The sequence below is a fragment of the Dreissena polymorpha genome, chromosome 10, assembly GCF_020536995.1.
Source record: "Dreissena polymorpha isolate Duluth1 chromosome 10, UMN_Dpol_1.0, whole genome shotgun sequence".
Taxonomy (NCBI): domain Eukaryota; kingdom Metazoa; phylum Mollusca; class Bivalvia; order Myida; family Dreissenidae; genus Dreissena; species Dreissena polymorpha.
The window spans coordinates 3,512,691-3,535,746 of record NC_068364.1 but is presented as its reverse complement, the minus strand read 5'-3'; the positions used below and the strand labels follow the sequence as shown (position 1 = coordinate 3,535,746).

General features: G+C 35.6%; 2 protein-coding genes and 1 long non-coding RNA gene across 4 annotated transcripts; 2 read left to right on the top strand and 1 right to left on the bottom strand.

The window, feature by feature from the left end:
* Positions 1-248: 248 nt before the first annotated feature.
* Positions 249-3,477, top strand: LOC127848846 (uncharacterized). Its single transcript, XR_008034786.1, has 5 exons — positions 249-495; positions 1,737-1,839; positions 2,291-2,329; positions 2,586-2,845; positions 3,386-3,477. It is a non-coding gene; the product is annotated as an uncharacterized LOC127848846 (long non-coding RNA).
* A 3,150-nt stretch (positions 3,478-6,627) lies between these two features.
* LOC127848835 (inositol 2-dehydrogenase-like) lies at positions 6,628-16,753 on the bottom strand. Of its 2 annotated transcripts, none has more exons than XM_052381489.1 (9): positions 16,662-16,753; positions 15,630-15,700; positions 14,140-14,299; positions 13,472-13,542; positions 12,620-12,728; positions 10,909-11,036; positions 8,716-8,939; positions 7,388-7,553; positions 6,628-6,899 (listed from the first exon to the last, which is right to left on the bottom strand). In XM_052381489.1, the coding sequence occupies exons 2-9, from the start codon at positions 15,673-15,675 to the stop codon at positions 6,790-6,792; spliced, it is 1,014 nt and encodes a 337-aa protein (XP_052237449.1). In that variant the 5' UTR covers positions 15,676-15,700; positions 16,662-16,753; the 3' UTR covers positions 6,628-6,789. The 2 variants fall into 2 exon arrangements, with proteins under 2 accessions (XP_052237449.1, XP_052237450.1); XM_052381490.1 differs by lacking the exon at positions 16,662-16,753 and adding an exon at positions 16,019-16,134.
* Positions 16,754-17,776: 1,023 nt separating this feature from the next.
* Positions 17,777-21,881, top strand: LOC127848824 (uncharacterized transmembrane protein DDB_G0289901-like). The gene is made up of 5 exons (XM_052381465.1): positions 17,777-17,903; positions 18,299-18,406; positions 18,705-20,648; positions 21,122-21,208; positions 21,559-21,881. The coding sequence occupies exons 1-5, from the start codon at positions 17,849-17,851 to the stop codon at positions 21,774-21,776; spliced, it is 2,412 nt and encodes an 803-aa protein (XP_052237425.1). The 5' UTR covers positions 17,777-17,848; the 3' UTR covers positions 21,777-21,881.
* The last annotated feature ends 1,175 nt before the right edge of the window (positions 21,882-23,056 follow it).

The following is a 23,056-nucleotide window of genomic DNA, read 5'->3' as shown; positions in this document are numbered from 1 at the left end:
AATGAAAGATAACGATAATGGTCACGCGTGATAGTTCTGTATTGCAAGTAAACATCTTAAGTCCTGTGTCCGAAATATGTATCACAATAATTTAAATCTTCAGGATGAAAACATATTTAGATCCGTGTGCGAATCCTGGTATGCTTTATTATAGTCTTCCTCTTGTTTTGAAATCGTAAGTGTTTTGTTTTTAACAGCTAGTATGTTCAAGTATGTATTTTATTTAAGTAGCAAAAACTTCAAAACTGAGGTCAGGGAAAGATGCAGATTTATCCTCGGTCACTACTTTAAGGGTTTAACTACTTAATTCACTCATATTATATAGATCATTGTTGTAATGAGATGGCTATTATTGGTTGTTATATTTACCAAAAAAGAATCCTAATATAGTCCATCTTAACAAATAAACCACTTCTAAACATCCGTAATTAAGGAATAAAAAGACGACACTGGCCTGGGTTTTTTATCCACGGCAGAGGACATCTGGCTTAAAGGGTGAGTGGACACTTTATGTTTATTCGTGCAATGTATTGGTGCTATTTTCATTTAGATCATATATCAATAAACTATTATCTAACTTGAACATGATTTAGCGCGTATTTCGAAATTTAATTAATAAAATACATTCGGAATTTGTTACGTTATTTACCTTCGGGACATCGATTTAAAATCATTATCTGCACAATAAAAATTTATAACGTTGAAGTCATTTAAGTTCAAATTATACCAGAGGACAACTACATATTGTATCATTGAGCAGTTAACAAACTGACATATACCGTAACAATTCTTGGTTGGGGGGATGCCCAAGTCATAAATGTGTCTCTTTCGAAGAGCATCACATCCTTTCTTTTCATCAAGTTTTTCCGCGTTCAACTTTCGAAACATATATCCAATAACATGGAAATAAATATATCAAACATATATCCAATAACATGGAAATAAATATATCAAACTTAAGGCGTAAAATACAAAGTTGTTTCATTCCACTAACACGACGAACATTAATAGTGTGTGCAAATCCTAAACTTTTTTCGGTTTTTAAGTTTTAATTGTCAATCCTTTGTTGCTGAAGTCGATCATACTTGCTTGAATTTATTATAACTTTTATTATAAAAAAAAAACAATGCTGTAAGGAGATTGGGAAATGTAATGTAATTGAATAACCATATGAAAGTGAGATACAATTATTTGAAAGTTTACACCACCTATGTACACGATTGTTTTGGAGATGTTAATGGACTCCAACAACATATAATTTTTGGCTAAGTTTTCTTCTGTCCTACTGCTGTATTTTCACTTTCTGTCTAAATTGTCTTTATTGTACCCACGGGATAATATCGTCTGCTTAGGTTTGCATAAATCCTATATCATATGCGGTAATATTCAGTTCTCTAATTGAGTAAACCGTTATTGAGTTGATACATTTGATCACCAAACCTCGTTAAAAACATTCTCTTGTAAAATAAGACACACCCACTAATACTCAAATAAATAACTTATTTTGCATCAGTGTGGTTTGTCAATCGTATTTTACATTATCTTTGACACATGTTTAAAGCATTAAATGGCATATGCTTTTATAAATATTGACCATTATAAAACTCTTTTAGAATTGATTTTCCTTAGTTATTTTCAACGCCAATAATTGCAATACATTTCGACGATTCAACATGTCTAAAATGCAAATATGCAATATATACTGCTAATTGATCATTTAATTTACATTTATGAAGCCTGAAAAAAAGACGACACTTGCAACAAGGAGGTAAATAAAGTCCACCATGAGGTCTACACTGCTTTTCGCTTTCTTGACCATCGTTCTGACAGCCTCGTGCGGTAAGTCCACGCCCATATTTTCTCTTTTATTAGTTTGTAAGTCATTTCAAAACAACTGGAACGAATAAAAGTATACCATAATGTGTAGATAATAGTACACGTATATCTTATTTACATATGAATTATTTAAGATATCTTAACAAAAATCATAATTTAATGTGGAAATTAAAAGATTCGTCATTCCATAAGCATTTACGATTTGCCAAATTCTGCATGATCGGGACTAACTGATAATATGGTTTTGCATTTTAAAAATCACTGAAATCATAAATATATAAATTAAAGCGTACCAGTTATAAACTCAGTTTAAAGCCGATGTTGAATAAACACATTGGATAATTTGTTTAATTCGACTGAAGTAAGAATCAAAAACGCCATTCTGTGAATCACACCGATGGACACCTCATGTTGGGCCACTGTATTTATATCGGTTCTTTTTATTTCATTCCAGTCCTCGGAAACCCCGACAATTATGGCACAGGTGACGGAGGTATTGGTAATGTTCAATCTGACTGAGCGAATTTAATGCTCTAATCGAATTAAAGACATGTTGTTTTTTTATATCACATTCAATCACGATTTTTCTTTACACACTTTCATTTATGTGTGATCATTAATTTACAAATCGAGTTCATATTGTCTATGCATAACAAAATCATTTCGGGAATAAGTGATATTATTTGACAAACGCACTTACTGACCTTACAGCACATTAACACAATAATTCTGCTTCTTTTATTCTGCAGACATTCGCGGCAAGAATGCCCAAGCAAACATGGACGAATACGATGGCGGAATGATAGACGAATACCACAGCAAGATTGATGGGAAAATGGGCTTGGGTGATGGACGTGTGGGAAAAAAATTATTCTGCTATTGTAAATTTTTTAGTTGCAAACGCGGATGGACCAACGCTGGCAAGTGCTCTAAGTTTTGCCTTATCCGTCCTCTCTGCCAGAATCGATGCTGCAGATATGTTAAGCAATAACGAACAGGCATGATTCTGGTAAGAATGTTACGACAAATGATACTAGTATATTATTGCTGGTTCAGAAAAGATTCAAGTTAGCGCTTTTAAGCGATGCCCTTTAATCCAATACGATATGTTTTAGTATTTCGGTCGTAAAAACAATAACTTATTGAGTGGGTGTTAACAAATATATGATTCAGCATGTGCATCGTACATGATAACACTTGGTATGCTTAAAATGTACAGTAAAAAGCCAGAAATTGCATCCTAAAAGATAATTTCTATAAAACATTGTTTAAGTTAATGATTTCAATTCAGCATGCATTGCGATGCATTAAATTTGAGTAATGCATGCCAACTGAGGGTTATTTATGAATGTTTGCAAATTCAAGAGATGGAGAAGTAGAATTATAACCAAAATATGTTCTGTATACACTTATTTTTGTTAAAGCTGCCCTTCATAAATATTTTGTTTTCTTCTACTACATAATACAGGTATATCTAACTTTATTGTTCATTCAGCCAATGATTTGTCATTCACCTAGTAAAGTAAGTCCAAATGCTACTTTCTTTCAGGGCATGCAGCCTAAAGGGCGGATTTGACTGGCAATACGTATAAACAATTATTTTGATATTTGCTGTAAAAACACAAATAGATATAAATATTCGTTTTGTGTTGTGTTATTAATTGGCGTCGCTCTGGAGAGCGGCGACTAGTATGTAATGCATTTTTTTCGCTTATGGGAGGAGAATGTATTTTACGGATCAATGTATATATTTTTGTTTTAAGAATGTCTTGCATAGTGGTGATTTTTTGTGTAAATTTGTGTAAATAAGTACTGCATTTGTGCCTTTTACATGTATTACAACATTTATTGCCAATAATGCAAAGCTAATAGCTTTAATTAATAAGTGATCCACAACTGATCACAGGGGAAAGATCACAGGGACTGGGCAAATACGCGAAACTTTCTGGTTTTGTATAAAAACAAAACATAATCAAACTATATTTATTTTTATGTTTTTTCTAATTTGCGTATTTAGTGGAGAATCAATGTAGTACGATATTTTACGACCTATCGCGCAAGCAAGTTTATTGGAAGGCGTAGTGGTACGAAAACGTACAGTGTATTAGTTTATTAATAGACTTATAATAACGATCGCTATACACAACTTCACCAAATAGTAGTACATAAATGATGTCAGCCGGAATAGCTCAGTTGGGAGAGCGTTAGACTGAAGATGTTTATGCATCAATCATCTAAAGTTCCGGTTTAATCCCGGGTTCCGGCACGAACAGAACAGTTCGGCGGCTGACAATTTTTTTCCAGTCAGGTTAATAAATATAGTAAAGCTTGATTTATGTAGACATTTTAAAATCCATTTTACTACAATTGGACATTTTTATTAAAATCAATGGATGCCGCGTGGTGACAACGTTAATTAAAATTTCATACATCACTAACATATCTTTAAAAAAATACACGTGTTTTTATATTAACAAATAAATGCAAACAACACATCTATTATCCATGTATTTTATGGTTGTCTGTCATAGGCCCTAAGTACTATCCCTACAACATATAGAGCGCGAAGCGCGACACGTATTATTGATTGTAACAATTAGTTGCGATAAAGGAAGCAGCCGCTTATCAAGGAGGAGCTGTGTCCCAGCAACCCGTTTCCGTAGAGTCAAGCACTCCTCGGAGTTTTTTTAAGAACCACATATAGAGCGCGAAGCGCGACACGTATTACTATCCAGGTGGTATGGGCTCTTTAGCATTATCCGACCATAACGTCCATAGTTATCTCCCTTAGAATTTGAGAAATTTTGAAATCGTTGTTCGAAGTCCATAATTTTCATCCGATTGTTCCCAAACTTGCACAGGGTTTTTTATCAATGAGGACCGAACCCAAACTCTCTATATGAGCAATATCGGACCATAAGTCCAGAATTATGTCTCTTTGAATTTAAAAATAAAAGTGAAAAACTGCTTGGTAAGGTGATTTTGGAAAAAAAGTTCATCAGATTCTTTCCAAACTTACAGTGTCTTCATATCAATGAGCATTTATATCTCATTTAAAATGAGAAACATCGGGAAAATAAGTCCAGATTAAAAAAAAATGTTAAAATAAACAATTTCCACTTGTTTAAAAGAGTTCACAAATTTCGTCTGAATCTTTCCAAACTTATTTAGTGTTTTTATATCAGTATTACTCGAACCCTATTGAAAATGATGAATATCGGAGCAATAAATCTATTATGATCTTTTACTGAATTTCAAAGTATTGTGAAATGCAGCTTCTTTATGCAATTTACAGTTTTCATTCAATTGTTTTTCAAACTTTTACAGTGTTTTCATATTAATGAGTACTCAACTCCTATCGTAAATGAGCAACGTAAGAATAAGTTCACAATAATCTCCCCTTGAAGTTGAGAAAATTATGAAATTACGCTTACAAGATGAAGCAGATTTTTTAAAACCTACACAGTTCTGTTCCATTAATGAAAACTGCACACGGATGCCAGTAAAAAAAGGAAACCAATGTATTAAATTGAACTATGAAATATTTGGGGGTTACAACACAAAATTATAGATAATGTTTATTTGGGGGTTATAACACAACATCATAAATAATGGTTATTAGGGGGTTATAACATAAAATTATAGATAATGTTTATACCAGTATCTTTTTCTATTTTGTTTAAAATAATCGGCCAATATATTAATATTTACAGTAGAAAAAAATCGTTCCATGTAACTTCATTGAGTGCCTTTAACACTGGAATTCCCAACGCTAGTAGATGCTTTGCATCAATACTTATCTTGTACGTAACATGAACAAGAATATAGTTTTTCAACCTGTACGAAGTCGAACGTAGATGGTTTCCTGTGAATATCTTAATGTAACAACATTCGCCGTGCACGAAAACAACTCGAAGCCTTTGGCGAGAGACATGTATGCTTTTGTCTAAAACGAAGCAAACTATATACCTTCTAAGAACTCGGAACTTTTCACACCATCAGAGGGGTATAAATATAATTTATCCACCGCGATCATAATTTTATTTCGAGTGACGTTTTTTTTATTTATTTTCTTTTTATTATTGATTGGAATTTGACCAAATGTGTATCAGTCACGTTGTATGCACAGCTCACAAACCTCCGCGCAAAAAAAATTGACTGGTACCAGCATAGCGTGGAAATTGACTGCTCACCAGAGAAAATCCCGTTTCGTCTCAAACGACAATAAAAACCATTCGTTGCAACCGCCACCCGAGCTTTCGAGACAGGCTCGCCACCGGGTCTGTATTCACATGTTTTAGGTAAAAATTACAGACTTATATATCCTAAATTTTCAAATCAATTTTCTATAGATATCAAATCACGTAATATGAATGAAATATGATCTTTGTTTAGCTCTCTTTATATTAAATATATTTTAATTAATTACTTACTGGTTAATTGGCTGGTTCGAACATTGCCAAGTGATTTCAAAAATTAATCTTTATAATAATCACCCTCATCACCGCTTGTTAGGCAGTGAAGCTATCTGTTATTCATACCTACTTAACCCATGTATGCCTAGCGTCTAGAAAAAAGGCCTTGACAAACATCGTAGATCCAGAGGAGACGCCGCATGATGCGGCGTCTCATCAGGGTCTGCGCTGTTTGCTTAAAGGAATTTCTGTATAAATATTCTAAATATAGAAATGAATATACTTGACATCCCTAATTTTGGAAATAAATTGATCCAATATAGAAGGATGTGAGAGCCCACTAGGCATAAATGGGTTAAAAAGAAAATAGATCCGCTCATATCCAGACAACTTTATTTTCGTTCACACCGACAAGTTCAGTCATGTTATCCGAAAATTATAACAATAAACACATAATACGCTTAAGTAGCATTTATGATAATTCGTTCCCTGCCAACGGTGTTTTGACGCTGGACGCAGTTTTTTCCATTTATTTCAATTAGTCGGTGTATTTTACGGCGGCTTGTTTGGCCAAAGACTCGTAACACAGTTCTGCCAAGCGCATAGCTTGGATGGTGTCTTGCTTCTTAACCCTCAGTTCCTCTTTACCTGAAAAAGAAATGAAATGAAATAAACAATAATATCATTTTGTAATTATTTGAGAAACATAATGAATTGAACAATTTCGATAGAGATATATCCTTGTTCAAAATGCCATTCTGATAATATCATAATTAAAAATGCATGTAGTATGAAGGATAATGAAATAAAATGCGATTTAACTGAAATTTCCGCGTCGTCGTTATGTAACGACCAATACACAACAAATTAACAAGATGTGTTTGTGAAACACTATGTTCCCCCCCCCCCCTATATTTTACCTTTGACCTTGAAGGATGACCTTGACCTTTCACCACTCAAAATGTGCAGCTCCATGAGATACACATGCATGCCAAATATGAAGTTGCTATCCTTAATATTGCAAAAGTTATGGCAAATGTTAAAGTTTGACGCAAACAAACAAACAAACAGACAGGGCCGAAACCATATGTCCCCCGGTATAGACTGGGGGACATACAAATGGGGAAAACAGTCACCTTCCAAAACATCCAGAAAATGTTCCAGCTCCAGCGCGTATGCTTCCGAGTACCTGCTCATATAGTTAGCTTCCGGTGGCGAGAGTAGCTTCCCGTGACAATTGGCTGTAGTTACACAGTTAGCTCCCCGGTTTTCAATCGTTAGTTGCGAATTTTCGCAAAGAATCTGAAAATAAAAGTAGATTCGAATAGAAAATCGGTATCATTTATCGCAATATGTTTGTCATCTTAACATCGTTAAAGAGACGGTAGCAATTCGTCACATGAGGTGTTATTCACTTCAAAATACAAATATAGGAATTAAAGAAACCCCAAACACATTACGACGATATTTTTTTTATCAGATTTTAAGGCCTATACAACAATTGTCATCTAGCTGATCAACGTCACAACATTTTACTTCAATTTAGTGTACTTAACCACGTCAAAAATGACTCAATGATTGTGACGCCATTCAAAATTTTAAAGTCTACCCCTGAGCACAAGCGCTCGATGGCAATGACTCATTGATCGACTATCCGTTGTGACGCAATTTTAGTTATCCGTTGTTTATTATAAAGCATACACGTGCTAAATCAATAAAAATCTTCCGACAAAACGTCTTCTTAAAAAAGTGAGTGAAGCATCATGCATAAACAACGGGTAACTAAAATTGCGTCACAACGGATAGTCGATCATCGAGTCATTGTCATCGAGCGCCTGTGCTCCTGAGTTGTAATTACGACAAAAATTGTATAACAAAATCAATTACTTCACAAAAAGTTCTACCTTAAACAAGGTGCAGGATCACGTGACTTTGTGGGGTTCCCAATTAAACGTTAATTGATGTATACATGTCGCTGAGTGGTGCTTTTTTCCAATATTTTTTTTTAATTCTTAAGAATGTCAACTTTTGCAAAAAAGACAGATGTTTATGCTGCTTGTGGCAATGTGAAATACATCAGAATAACTTTATCTAATAACCCTGTGTTCTTGTTTAAAAGGTTCGTATCCACTGCATTCATTGTACACGGTTATGCTTCATGCAACGTGAAACTTTGTCACCGATTTCAGACGTATTCAAGGATTTATTCTCATACCTTAAGATATAGGCAAACCTCAAGAAAAACTGTCTTTCATGCACATAAGTTTTTTGCAAACGTATTTCAATAACTTGAGATATTGGCAAAAATAAAGTTCTTAACGGCGTATTTACATTATGTCCAGCCCATGTGAAAAACCCGAGAAACCCAATTGATTCTGCACCCTGTTAACCATAGGTAAAAATCACGCAACTACGTAAAACAATAATGATGACGTCACCAAGTTGGTACATGAGTTTTTTTTACCTCCAGACGTTGATCGTATCCGAACGGGCACCATCGGCCGTTGTCAACGACGGAAATGGCGCCATTTTGGTAAGTCACGACAACAACAACTTGATCTTTGTCGCCAAGCGCTTTCAGATCTTTCTTGTGAGCGAATCCTTGTGCGAACACGCTCGTCGGTTTACTTCCGGCAATCCAAGCGCCCATATCCAGATCATGTATTGTGGAGTCCTTAAATATGCCCCCTGACATAACAAATAATATAAAATACAATTTTCTATTTTTTTTATTTTCTTCGACCAGTTTTAATTTGTTATATTGTTGTTGTTGTTTCATCGTCAACCAAAACCAAGTAGTTTAAGCTCTCTGAAGTGCATTATTTGAGCCTTGTTCTGAGAAAACTGGGCTTAATGCATGTGCGTAAAGTGTCGTCCAAGATTAGCCCATGCAGTCCGCACAGGCTAATCAGGGACGACACTTTCCGCCTAAACTTGATTTTCGGTAAGGAGGGACTTCCTTGAAACTAAAAATATCTTACAAGCAAAAAGTGTCGTCTCTGATAAGCCTGTGCGGACTGCACAGGCTTATCTTGGACGACACTTTACGCATATGAATTAAGCCCAGTTTTCTAAGAACGCGACTCATTTGTTAATTGCCTTGTATTTTTGTGTATGTTTCTTCGTCTTTGTGCATTTCGCCCCATCGGTGCAAACATATATGCCACATGGTACCTTTTTGCACCAATGGGACGATTTGGGACGATTTGTAATATTTAAAAATAATCAATATATTTAAGGGGCATGTCGACGGTAAATACGGGATTATATAACAAAGTTAAGATCATCTTTTTAAAAGTTTCATTTATATGTCTCGTTTTTTTCACGCTAAATAAAAAAGTTGTCCCCGGACAAACGGAAAAATCATTAGTAGCATAAAAAAGTTATGAATGGAATTTAAATGAAGTACCTCTTTAAGTGTGCGCACTAACGATATAATCAGGACTATCGAGTAAAAACTGTTCATTGAAGTCAATAGTTTTCTTACTTATTGTTATTTCGACTCCCTTCAGAGGCACGGTCGAAAATATGTGTCTAGCATTGTATACAATTTTATTAATGATTTCATAAGTATAACATTGGTATTAGTACACCAACTACCGGGAAAAGAGAATTTGCATTGTTATAAAAATGTCTATATCGAAGAAGAGGCGAGGGGGGGGGGGGGGGGGGGTACACTCGATTAACCTCTTTATAACGTTATTAAAGATGTGTATATACTGCCCAATACTATTATGCTATATTAAAAAGCTTCCAACAACAGCAAGTGCAATTCGATGGATTATTTCAATAGGAAGACTCTTAAAAGTAGCATTGGTGTTGAAACTTGTTAAAAACAAATTCATTCGGCAACTTTTTAGCATCTAAAACTCCTTTCACGATGTAATCTTGTTTCGTTTTACGGAGGATCTCGAGTCAGGATCGGATTAATTCGGTTTGCGTCAATTTGCATAATTTATGCAAGCTATCCCCGAAATCTGCAGCTGCCGTCATCAAATTCCGAAATTCAACTGTGTTTAAAAAAAAAGCATTTTGTATCTCGTTAAATCAATGCTACCAGTTTCAAATCTAGCGTTGACATTCGGCTACTTTTATAAGGAACACTGATTTTTTATGGGTCCAATTTGTTTTACGAATTAACGTTGTTTTTGAGAATTAACGGATCTTTACTAACATATAGTGATTATTTAAAAGAACAACGTTATGCTTCCGACGCCCCCGCGTTTGCTTGTTAACGTTCGGGTATCGTCACGGGAAATTCAAATAGAATATATTGGCCCACACAAAAAATAAAAAAGAGCACTTAGTATCTCGTTAAATCAATGTTACCAGATCAAATCTAGCGTTGAAATTTCGGCTTTTGCCTCACGAAACACTAATGTGTTTTATTGGTTAACTTTATTTTAATAAGTTTTTTTAAATAAATTTTAAGCATTTACGGATCCTTAATAGTTGAAAGTATCATATCAATACTTTGCATCAAATATGTGCCGTCTTAATGAAAGTGAATATACTAGAACCCAGTAACTTTATTACGTGAGCTGAAAATGAAACGTTATATATAAAACAAAATCAAAATTTTAAACATGAACCAGTGACCAATGCAAAAAAAATCGGCCCTTGCTTGAACAGAAATAAAACATATAAAAAAAAATACCGGATAATTTGACGTATTCGTTTGGAGGGTGCTGAAAATCCCGACTGGTAGATTTTATTATGCGCACCGGCCCCGTACTTCCGGTTCGTATTTGTTGGTAAACAGCGAAGTGGCTGGGATCAAATCGCCTAAATGCAAATGGAAAAAAATATTTCTATGAAATTGTTTTCTAGCTGTTGTTGTATTCGTTTGTAGAGTTGTTTTTGTCAAAATAATAAAATCACGAGTGCGCGTTTCGAATTAAAACGCCTCTAAAGGGCACGGACTATTTACCAATATAAATGTAATGCAACATTCTATCTATATTTGACTGTAAGTCTCGTACATCTAAAATCGACCCGTGTTCAAGGAAAGCATCAAATGTTCACAAAGAAATCAAGTTATGTTTTAGGATTCAGAACTACAACGGTAAACGTCTGCATGGGCGGGTAACACACAACTAAAAAGTATCGGTAAAAAAAATATTGAACTTAGTTACGTGCAAGAATTATTTTGTTTATCACATGAAATATCTTTTTTCATTTCTTCAATGCATTTTGCTTCCAACACTCATTACAAGATAGGTATGAAACGGGTTCCTCGTGTGAAAAAATGGCTTATTTTTTTACGTAATTTAAAGATTTTACATTTTCCCTTACTCTCATGGTATCGGTCCTCCTCATGGTATCGTGCCTTTAACGAAAAACCTTTAAGGATTGCTGGAAAGTTAATGTGTTTTTTTTTTCAATGTTTAGAAGTTATAATTTATTTTATTGTTATCCATGATTATTACACGACGATCATTCTCATGATTTCCGGTGATCGTTGGAAAGTAGGTCATGTTTATTCCAGGGTGTTGCTATGATTTTTAATTACGTAAAACACACTTATGTTAGTTTGTTCGTGGATTAATAGTAGCTTTATCAAATGTTTTATATGCCGCTTATTTTTTAATAAAATGTAAAAATATTTTTAGAACAACATGAGCAAGAGTATCGTTTTTCCATTAAGTTACACTATTTAGAAAAAGCACATGTGCATAGTAACAAACCTTAGCAACCCATCAGAGGGGCCGATACTATGAGACAATTGCACATGACACAGATTATTACCGATAACCAGTATTTTGTCAAAACGTTGCCGATTTAAATGCAGTGTTTGTTGTTTGGTCCGAGAATACACATTTAACTATAGATTGGCATATAACACATACGTGTTTTCACTTCCAAAATTCGTATGTATTTATTAAGAGGGCCGATACTACGGAAAGTAACATGCTAATTAAGGATTAATATTAGTATATTGTGACCTGTAGTTATTTATCTTTTTGTTTTATCGATGATTTCCATTCTATACATAAATGGTGACGTCACTTCGTTATTGTCACCTCTATGCTAGGACGCATCACATTCCCCTGATTTGGGGATTTGTACTTCCGCCAAAATAGTTCCGCGTAGGAATGAATATTTTTCTATAATGAGAAAACGGTGTTATATATGTGTTTAAAATAGAATGTTGTTTAAAGAAATTTTATTTAGTATGTTTAAATGCGATTTTGAATCTCTATTAAGACTGATGGCATTTTTCAGAAGCACGATTACTTGACTTACTTTTGCTTTTACTTTTCACTTGTAAAAGAAGTGCTACCCACAATTCCTTGTGCATGAGTACACAGGTCAGTAAGACCGGTGTGTACACAATGGATGATTTCGGTAATCCAGAGTTGTTTTACCTATGAAAAGCGCAGAAGAGTGGCTTCCCTTCCTTTTCGGCCAGCTCATAACACTCTTTAGTAGATTCGACCGTTGTTGTAAGGGGTTTCTCGCAAAACACGGCCTTGCCTGAAGTTAGCAAGGATTAACAAAATGTTTGACGAAATATACGGGCCTACCGACTAGTTACATTTTTTCAGTCGCCTGACATTTACATGGAATATATTGTCTCACACTAAATAAAAACGAGCAATTTGTTTCTCGTTAAATCTACGATACCAAACCACAGATAGCATTCAAAGTTTGGCTATTGCTAGAAGAAACACCGAAGAAACAATTTTATTTTACGAAATATTTTACTAAATGTTCGTTGATTTTGAATGTTAAAGGGGCTTTAAGGTTCCGAACAAAATGGATCCCTGTCTATATATATATATATATATATATATATATATATATATATATATATATATATATATATATATATATATATAAATATATTGATTTTAAATGAATACCAAATTACTTTTATGAACCATTAAGAAGCGCTCTTCGCAAAAAGTCGAAAAGATGTCAGAATAAATATACTGATTTTGCATGTGATTTGTTTGTTTGTGCAGTTCTGAATGTTTTTTGCTGGAAAAAAGCAAATTGGGTCATATTTGAATAGATTGTATCACACGTAAATGTAACCTTGTAAAATAGTGTGTGCATAATTTGTGTATTAAACCTTAAGTTTTGACTTAAGTCATAATAGACGTATAACCTAATGTACAGATATTAATGGATATTATCATAGCGCGCATGCGCATCAGTACGCTTGAACGGCCTTTGACATTGTACAACTGAAAATGATCCAGATTATACTTTACCAGCTTCCAGTGCCCGCTTTATTAGATCCTTATGCGTTGATGAAGGTGAGACGATCATCACCGCTTTCACGCTATAACAAATACGTGTTACAAAAAAATAAAGCATTTATTACAAATTTTGTTTGTCGCGTTCTTTGGAGTTTTGTGTTCTAGAGTGGCATTTGGGTGACATTCGAAAAAGCTTCATCTTCAAGTGCTCTTCTGAAATATTTCGGACGAAACCTTCAAAATATCGATGTATTAATCCAAAGGACATTCAAATTCAATCAAAATAATCATGTACATTTCACATACCGATAGATGTGCAGTTTCAATTTATTGAAAATGTTCTTCTTACAAATCCTATTTATCCAAGATGTGAAAAGAAGAATAAATGATAATGGTGATCATGAAAACAACTACGAGGAGAGGGGGTGAGAAGGCCAACGTCGATCGATGATGGTTATGATGATAATGATGATGATGATGATGATGATGATGATGATGATGATGATGATGATGATGATGATGATGATGATGATGACGACGACGACGACGATGACGATGATGCTGATGCTGCTGCTGCTGCTGCTGCTGATGATGATGATGATGATGATGATGACGACGAGGAGGAGGAGGTGGTTGTGAAGGTCATCATGATGTGTCGATGACGCTTAATCTATTCGTACTCAGTATCTTGGAACACTAAATCAGCCTCGTTCGGGGTGATGCATTTCGTATTCAGGTTATACGTTGCCGTGAATTGACGTGCAGTCTCGATATTCTCGCGCACAATCCAGATCAGAGAAGCCCTTGGCGAGCGGAGGATGTTGTGCGCATGCTCAGTGCCTGAAAACAGGACCCCGAATACTAAACAAAGTTTGTTTCCGAATAATTGCTTTAGTCAGTTTACCATTTCAATGATCAATATAACTATTTCAAAGTTGGTAATGTTGCACAAAATAGTATTAGTGTTGTTTATTTTACCCATATATAACGGTTTATCATTTCATCGGAGTATGTTATGTGTTTACACTTAATTGAACTATAAAAAGTGCACTTTAGTGACTTATATACCTCTTTCTGTCTTCCTGAGCAGATAACTACCAAGATTATCCGAATTCTACATTAGTCCAATAATTTGGAATCCTCGGTTGTTATTGTTGTTTCTCATAGTGATAAAGCGGACTTTTATTGTATTTTTTTTACATAGTTATGTTATATAAATAATATAACAATGACAGTTTCAGGTAAGCATTCCGGGGATGCAACTGACTTAAGCCTTCCATATCAAATTGAATGGTGACGCCCACTTTCGGGGGCCAAAATGTAATCGATATCTGCATTGTTTGTACTAGTTAAACGGAAATTATGCGATTTGTATTTGTGTTCAATTGTAATATATTGATGAATAGATGTTACAATAACACAAAAAAGGCAAGAAAAATTATACATTGAAGACGAATTTCATAAAATGCTACAAAGACAAATTAGCGCCCCGAGCCGATTGTGACGAAGATATTTCGTAAATATTTTCCTACAATAACCGAAGCATTCGTCTTTTTATTAGGATCGAAGTCAGTGTTTATGTGTCGTTTGAATAGATATCGTTGCAGGAAATTAAAATAATCCGTAAAAAAAAAGTTGTGCCTTTGTGTCGTATGAACGAATAAGCACTAAAACTAAATTTAGATTAACTTCGTGCATGCATGATATACTGGCGACTGTACAGACATTTTCGATTTCAGAATAAAATATCTGGCTTATTTCGCATTTTCCTACACATGTTCTTCTTAACTAGTTTTAATTTATCTTGAAATATATGTATAATAAGTTGTTTTTTTCACATTTTATATAAATTCATAAATATTTGACAACATCGTATAATCTCCCTTATAACATTAGATTATACGACAAAATAACAATGATTTATAAAAAAATACGTGAAGTTCCAGGCGAATGTTAACTTGCTAAACGGATTTCAATGTCAACTGTTTGCTTAATAAATTAATAAAAATCAACGCAGCTTAAATGAAAAAATAAGCGGATAAAATTGAGTAATTTAATAATGCAAACAAAATGCACGTTGCTTCAAATAAAGAGAACGAAATGCCAACGAACAACAATTTGAGTGCCATGAAGACAACCCTGAGCCATATTACATGGGTAAAACGCCTACCCATGTTCCCCATTCCGAACAAAGCGATGCCTATTTTTGACGACATGTTCACGAATGGTCAAACAGCGACCCTGAAAACAAAAAAATACCATGATACGCACAACAAAAATAATACATTTATACAATGTTCAAATGCCATATTAACGGAATATTCTTTATTGAACTCGGTATCATGGATCATAGCATAAGGCCAATTACAATATTGGAAGCGGAAACTAACGGTACTAAATATTGTATTCTTGATGAAAACATTTAAGTGTGATCAGTTTCGGTATACATTGATTTGGTGCGTGTCTTTATTTTGTTACAGTTCTTTCACCATTTAAACTAAAAGCGTCGGTTATTCTTAGCTTACAATATTTGTTCAAGTACATTTAGTTTTTTCTTACCATAACGACACCCCCCCCCCTCCCCAACAGCTCCCAACAGCCTATGCCCAAAGAGCGATGTATGCTTTTTTAACTCTCTATGCTCAGTACACTAATGGAAGGCTTCTAAGAATATCTACATTTAAGGGCCCACAAATGTTCAGAAGAATTGCCGCGACTATTCCATAGCGCAATATTACCGACCTACATCTTTCAGATTTGCAATTGTTTCTAGCCCCATTTAGGACACACTGAAATTTTGGAACAGTGCATTACAACAGATGCGTATGCTATGGCGTGTGTCTATCTAGACAAAATGAACCATTTGCGGTCTACGAATATAGGCCAAGGATCAAAGGCGCCTTAACCTTTGATATTTTTGCTGTTCAACGGCACACCTTGAAAACCTTATCAAAATTTATGTCTCAGTTAAAATCAACTAGATAAGACTATTTTATATAGAATAAGTACAAATAAATATTGCTGACACGAGTAATTTATATAGGGTCTACTAAGACGTAACACATAAATACACGAGTGATGATGCGCAGCTGCGTCTGTTGTTATTGTTTATTCTTCTTTTTTATTTGTAAATGTATGAATAAATTAATATGTTCGAAAATCTTATATCAAAATCTGAAATTATATGGTTAAATACACTCACTGATATATTGTGTTCGCCCCAACATAGACAAATTTTGGGATTTTAAGATAAGATTTATACAAGTTAACGATACAGTTCTTATCTGATATTACTTGTACTAAGACTGGCGTCCGTGGCATAATTTTTTTGTATCAATTCAAGTCTAACAGAAAGCTAATTTAACTCTTTCAGTGCTGGAACCGAATTTTGAAGGCCTCTGCAGACACTTTGGATCCAGATGAGACGCCACAGAACGTGGCGTCTCATCGGGATTCAAACTGTTTGCTATTCTGATAGTATTTTTCAAAAAAATCGAAGAAAATGCTAATTAAAGAAATTCAGCAGACGACATTTTAGCAGACGACAAATTTCCCAGCATGCAAACGGTTAAAAGGCGTCATGCTTAGCTGGGCGGTGACGTTAAGAAAACCAGAGAATGACAGGCCAATAATTTGTGGTCATTTACAAATTATAAGTTCCTAAGTATTAACGCCACTCGTAATAAATGTATATTACCACTTATGAAATAAGAGAGATCTTAAACTTCTAGAACATATATAATCACCATGTATTATTTACATGAATCAAATCTCAAATATAGTATTTAATTCTTTTGCGTATTATTAATGTTATTGTTGTTGTTTTCAATACGATTAAATTATCACGAACATGGTTTTAATTAAACACAATCGGATAATAATTGTAAGGGTTTTTCAATTACATAACTAAGTCAACTAAGATGTATATCGCTTCTTCTCCTTCATTAAATTGTATTTTAATTACGCAACAAAATCAAACAAACCCAGTGCATTTATCTTCATCATTAAACATCCGTGCTGGCTTACAATCAATCAATTAACTTAATATTTGTTTGTCTGTAAGAATTTTATTGATGGAAATAAAATATATTTGATTGATACGCGTGATACTTAGTCGATATGCGTAATGTAGGGTTGTATGTATAGAGGCAAAATGCGTAATAATTAATTACTAAGAAAAAGCCAAGTATTAGGAGATCGATTGAATTGTTGTTTTTGTTGGGGTGGGGGGGGGGGGGTAAATGTACAAAAGAAACGATTTCTTAATTGTTTTATATATTTTCAATCAACTTACATCAGTCCGGTAGACCAGTCTAAGTGATTTCTCCTTTCGGACTCCTTTGGCAATCTAGACTTATTGAATAATCGAGGAGTTTTTGCCAAAGCAAAATGGCGTCGATTTTGAAATTCGTAGCCTTTATGTGCGTGACAGTTATTCTTCGAAGTAAGTAACCGTATGTCACGTATTTTATTATTTTTTCTCAAAATAAACATATAAAAATTTCACGAACCAAGACTAAATTTTATTAGTAAGGTTTCAAAAGACTCGAAAGCTGAATAAATATTCATGGCATACATATAAAATGCCGATCTTTCAAAACTTGATTAGTAGAAGTAACACTACCAGCAGCATCAGCAGAGTTAATAGAAGTTATAGGTATTATCAATTCATTAGTGGTAACAACCAAAGACAAACATTTTCGATGACATCTCAAATCATTTGAACGAATAAATAGTCTTTGCTGTCAACATGCTATTTACATTAAGATGTTGAATACTAGTATATAGTTGTGTCCTCTCTGAAATACAATTATGGTCGTGTTTTATCGTTCTTTGTAGCGGATGTGAAAGGTTTTATTCTTTCCTTCAATCCGGCCGACGTGGGCGCATCCGGAAGTGGTCAGACCGGCGGCGGAAGTAACGGCGGATTACCGTATAACACTCCGAGTAATAAAATAGTTCAAATAAAGTGTTGATATTATGTATTAACATATGTACAGCTAACGTAAGAGCCATGCTAGTTTTGATAATAAATTTAATGCATGTACCTGGAAAACCTCATACTCAAAATTGAGCTGTTTCCATAGACACTATTCGTAAGTCTTTATTGTGAAGAAAAGGAAATGGAAAAAAAAACATGTTCCTTGTTACACTAATATTCAAATACGGTGATAGTTATTAAAGTGCTCTATTGAAAAAATGGGAGTATCATACACTGTCTTAAAATTTGGGGATTTTTTTTCAGATTTCGGGAAGGCCGCAAGTGGATCACTTACCGGTAGCCAAAGCGGAAGTCAAGTGCCTGAATTCCTTCTCTCAGCAAACGGTCAAACCGGCAGCAATGTCGCCCAGTCATCCGGAACGTTATCCGGAACATCCGGTCAATTAACGTCCGGCCAAGCTAATGCTTCATTGTCTGGGACAGGTGGTCAAGCGTCAAGTTCGTCTACTGGAACTTCTGGACAGTCTTCCAGTGGTCAATCAACTGGCACCCTAAATGGGACTTCTGGTCAATCCACATCCGGGCAGTCAAGCGGATCACTGGTCGGAACTAGCGGTCAGTCAACGACTGGTCAAGGTTCAGCGTCGCTAATTGGAACTAGTGGCCAATCCATGACCGGTCAGTCAAACACAAGTCTTGCAGGAACAAGCGGTCAGTCAACATCCGGGCAATCAAGCGGGACACTGTCTGGGACCAACGGTCAATCTACTTACGGCCAGGGAAGTTCCAGTCTAGCCGGTACAAATGGACAAAATAGCGGAACTTTAGCCGGTACGGGCGGTCAGTCGATGACTGGTCAATCAAGCGCATCGCTTTCTGGCACAAACGGTCAATCCACGAACGGTCAAGCTGGATCAAGTCTGGCTGGTACTACCGGACAAAACAGCGGTAGCTTAGCAGCCACCGGGGGTCAATCAATGGCAGGTCAATCAAGCGGAACATTGAGCGGAACTAATGGTCAATCCACCAGTGGTCAAGCTGCTACAAGTCTTGTCGGAACCAGCGGACAATCAATGACCGGTCAGTCAAGCGGGACGTTGGGTGGAACTAACGGTCAATCTACCAGTGGTCAAGCTAACACAAGTCTTGTCGGGACCAGTGGTCAATCAATGAACGGTCAGTCAAGCGGAACATTAAGTGGAACTAACGGTCAATCCACCAGTGGTCAAGCTGCTACAAGTCTTGTCGGAACCAGCGGTCAATCAATGACCGGTCAGTCAAGCGGGACGTTGAGTGGAACTTACGGTCAATCTACCAGTGGTCAAGCTAACACAAGTCTAGTCGGGACCAGTGGTCAATCAATGACCGGTCAGTCAAGCGGAACATTGAGTGGAACTAACGGTCAATCTACCAGTGGTCAAGCTAACACAAGTCTTGTCGGGACCAGTGGTCAATCAATGACCGGTCAGTCAAGCGGAACATTGAGTGGAACTAACGGTCAATCTACCAGTGGTCAAGGAGGCACAAGCCTTGTTGGAACAGCTGGTCAGTCAAGCGGTACGCTGTCCGGAACAAATGGTCAATCTACCAGTGGTCAAGCTAACACAAGTCTTGCCGGTACAAACGGACAAAACAGTGGAACTTTAGTCGGGACGGGCGGTCAGTCGATGACTGGTCAATCAAGCGCATCGCTTTCTGGTACAAACGGTCAATCAACGAACGGTCAATCGGGTTCAGGTCTAGCTGGTACTACCGGACAAAGTAGCGGTACATTAGCGGGAACCAATGGTCAGTCTATGTCCGGTCAGTCAAGCGCATCGCTTTCTGGTACAAACGGTCAATCCACGAACGGTCAAACTGGTTCAAGTCTGGCTGGTACTGACGGACAAAATAACGGGACCTTAGCAGGAACCAGTGGTCAATCCATGACTGGTCAATCAAGCGCATCCCTTTCAGGAACAAACGGTCAATCCACGAACGGCCAAACTGGATCAGATCTTGCTGGAACAAATGGTCAAAATACTGGAACATTAGCAGGAACCAGCGGTCAGTCTATGACTGGTCAATCGAGCGCATCTCTTTCTGGTACTGGTGGGCAAAATAATGGAACGCTGGCCGGGACGTCTGGTCAGTCGATGGCCGGTCAGTCAAGCGCCTCACTTTCCGGTACAAACGGTCAGTCGACGAACGGGCAATCAGCTGCTTCACTTTCCGGGACGAACGGACAAGCGCCCGGAAATATGGCAGGTGTGTGAAAAAGATGTACTGATACATTTTTCTTTCTTTCACTTGTGTGCAATAGCGTTTTACTTTTCTCATACTTTAATAAATATATCGATCATTGATTAAATTATACTGTTACGGTATAATCAGCATATTTGTTCAAACAAATATAGTCATACTTTTCTAAAATTTCAAATATAGTATTTAACACCAACATGTCTGAATGCGAGTTGAGCGGAAGACATGATCTTATATATAACCGATACGTAATTGTCATATACGACAATTTTTAACTTCTTGATTTTACTCGACATTGTCTTAATAAATCTGAGTCTTCCGATACCATCGAGCTGGAATGAAAATGTTCAAACTTAAGTATATGCTACGAATCAGAATGTGTTAAAACCCATCCTTTGTACGCCGTTAACTCAAATCGTTGAATCTTTTAATCCTTCAAAGTTAATGTCCTCAAAGTTATGATTTCGTTCATTATTTAGGTGGTCTGGTGGCCTGTCCGCATTTCCCGCTCAATTGTCCCTCGCAGTACGTGCTCATGGACAGCAATGGTTGCTTGATCTGTACACGTAAGTCTGCTGCTTAACCTTCATATTCTCTAGTTCCGTGTTTCGTTCCTTCTTCCTTATCGTTTCTTCCTTGCATTTCTTAATAAGCGTCTTTTCTTCCCCTCAATGTTTTATTTCTTTTCTTTTCTTCTGCAACTACTACAATTCTTTCTCATGACCATTATCATCATTGTTATCTTAATAATCATTTTCATCTCTGTCATCCGCTTCCTCCTCGTCATTATCATCATCATCACCGTCATGAACGCAATCATCTTTTTAAGAAGAACACCAAAACTGAAAATGATTTTACACCATTTGTTTAGATTCTTTATCAAATATTAAACACGAAATTTCGCTTTATCATATAGTCCTCAACCAAAGTCAGCTATCGGTAACCGCCCCAGTATCGTCGATGACGACGACCGGTCCAATAGTTACCGGTACGACAATGACATCGTCGTCCATCGTGACGTCATCATCAGGCTCCGCAATGACGTCACAGACGTGTCCTCCTCGCCGCTGCGTGGCGCCTTGCAACAAAGGGGTCACAATCGGAGCCGACGGATGCCCTATGTGCATCTGCTAAAAAAATAACAAAAGTGAAATGGAACGATTTATTCACAAACGAAAAGCTATTTCTGTGTTTATACATCGTTTTACTCAATTGGATAAATACAGCTTCTTGAGAGTGTTTGCTGTTTTGGGTGTATGGTTAAATGGTTGCAGCGGTTGTGGTAGTAATTACTAAGTGTTTGCGTGTCGCGTAAGTTTTAAAATACTCTCAGTATCAATTTTTTATGATCACCGGTAAAATCTTTTTTTATTCCGATACGCTTATCACGGGAACGGGAAATCATCTGTAGTAATAAGACAATCATGACCTCTGTACAGAGATTTGACAGGGGCCGTGCATAGCTCGCCATTGCATACCACGTGACGATGATCGATTCTTATTTTTAGTTTTAATAGATATTAAATTTCTATAATTAGTTATTTTTTCTTGTTTTGTGTGAAATGGAAAGATACAATTTATATAGAAAATTAAACTGATTTTATTCAAATAAATCCTTCCAGATCTGAAGAAACTTAACTTACAAAAGTAACTACCGGTAATGCGATGAGTTTGACAACCGTTATGAATGATATGTACATGAAATACCAATATGTGAATGACCACCATTTTACGGAGCTATAGTTTTTATTTAAAGAATCCTTAAATGTTTCGATTTGTGTAGGCATGAGTTAGAATCCCACTGGTACCGTATTTGTACAAAAATGTTAATGGTATTTACACAAACATTAATGTATACTTGCTGCTAAATAAACATTTATCTACAAAAAAGGTAAAAAAATAAATATATTATTCTTAAAAAAATATTAAATACCATATACCAAAGTTGATTTAATATCATTGGCATTTGTGTATCATACAATTCAATTACTTTTTGGCAAACCAATAATACATTTTGAAAAATATCACTGCTAATATAACTATAAAAGAGATTTGATTTTTATTGTACTCAAATACATTTCGATAAAAAAATAAAATATTATATAATTCTTAAAAAAATATTAAATACCATATACCAAAGTTGATTTAATATCATTGGCATTTGTGTATCATACAATTCAATTACTTTTTGGCAAACCAATGATACATTTAGAAAAAATATCACTGCTAATATTACTATAAAAGAGATTTGATTTTTATTGTACTTAAATACATTGCGATAGAAAAAAAATATATTCCAACACATAAATAAATTGAGAAACGGTACTGCAAGAGAGTAAGGGGTCCGTTAATTTTTATTATTATTTTACATGTATCAAATGTTCAATTGTATTTATAATTATACATTGTATATC

What these genes read in the sequence shown, in the direction of transcription:
- LOC127848835 (XM_052381489.1), bottom strand. Translation starts at nt 15,675, where the DNA reads ATGTCGTCAAAAATAGGCATCGCTTTGTTCGGAATGGGGAACATGG. An exon ending in GTTCGGAATGGGGAACATGG is followed by an intron (nt 14,300 to 15,629) that starts GTAGGCGTTTTA and finishes TCCTGTTTTCAG; the next exon opens with GCACTGAGCATGCGCACAAC. An exon ending in GATACGATCAACGTCTGGAG is followed by an intron (nt 7,554 to 8,715) that starts GTAAAAAAAACT and finishes TTTTATTTTCAG; the next exon opens with ATTCTTTGCGAAAATTCGCA.
- LOC127848824 (XM_052381465.1), top strand. Translation starts at nt 17,849, where the DNA reads ATGGCGTCGATTTTGAAATTCGTAGCCTTTATGTGCGTGACAGTTATT. An exon ending in ATTACCGTATAACACTCCGA is followed by an intron (nt 18,407 to 18,704) that starts GTAATAAAATAG and finishes ATTTTTTTTCAG; the next exon opens with ATTTCGGGAAGGCCGCAAGT. An exon ending in TGGTTGCTTGATCTGTACAC is followed by an intron (nt 21,209 to 21,558) that starts GTAAGTCTGCTG and finishes TTTATCATATAG; the next exon opens with TCCTCAACCAAAGTCAGCTA.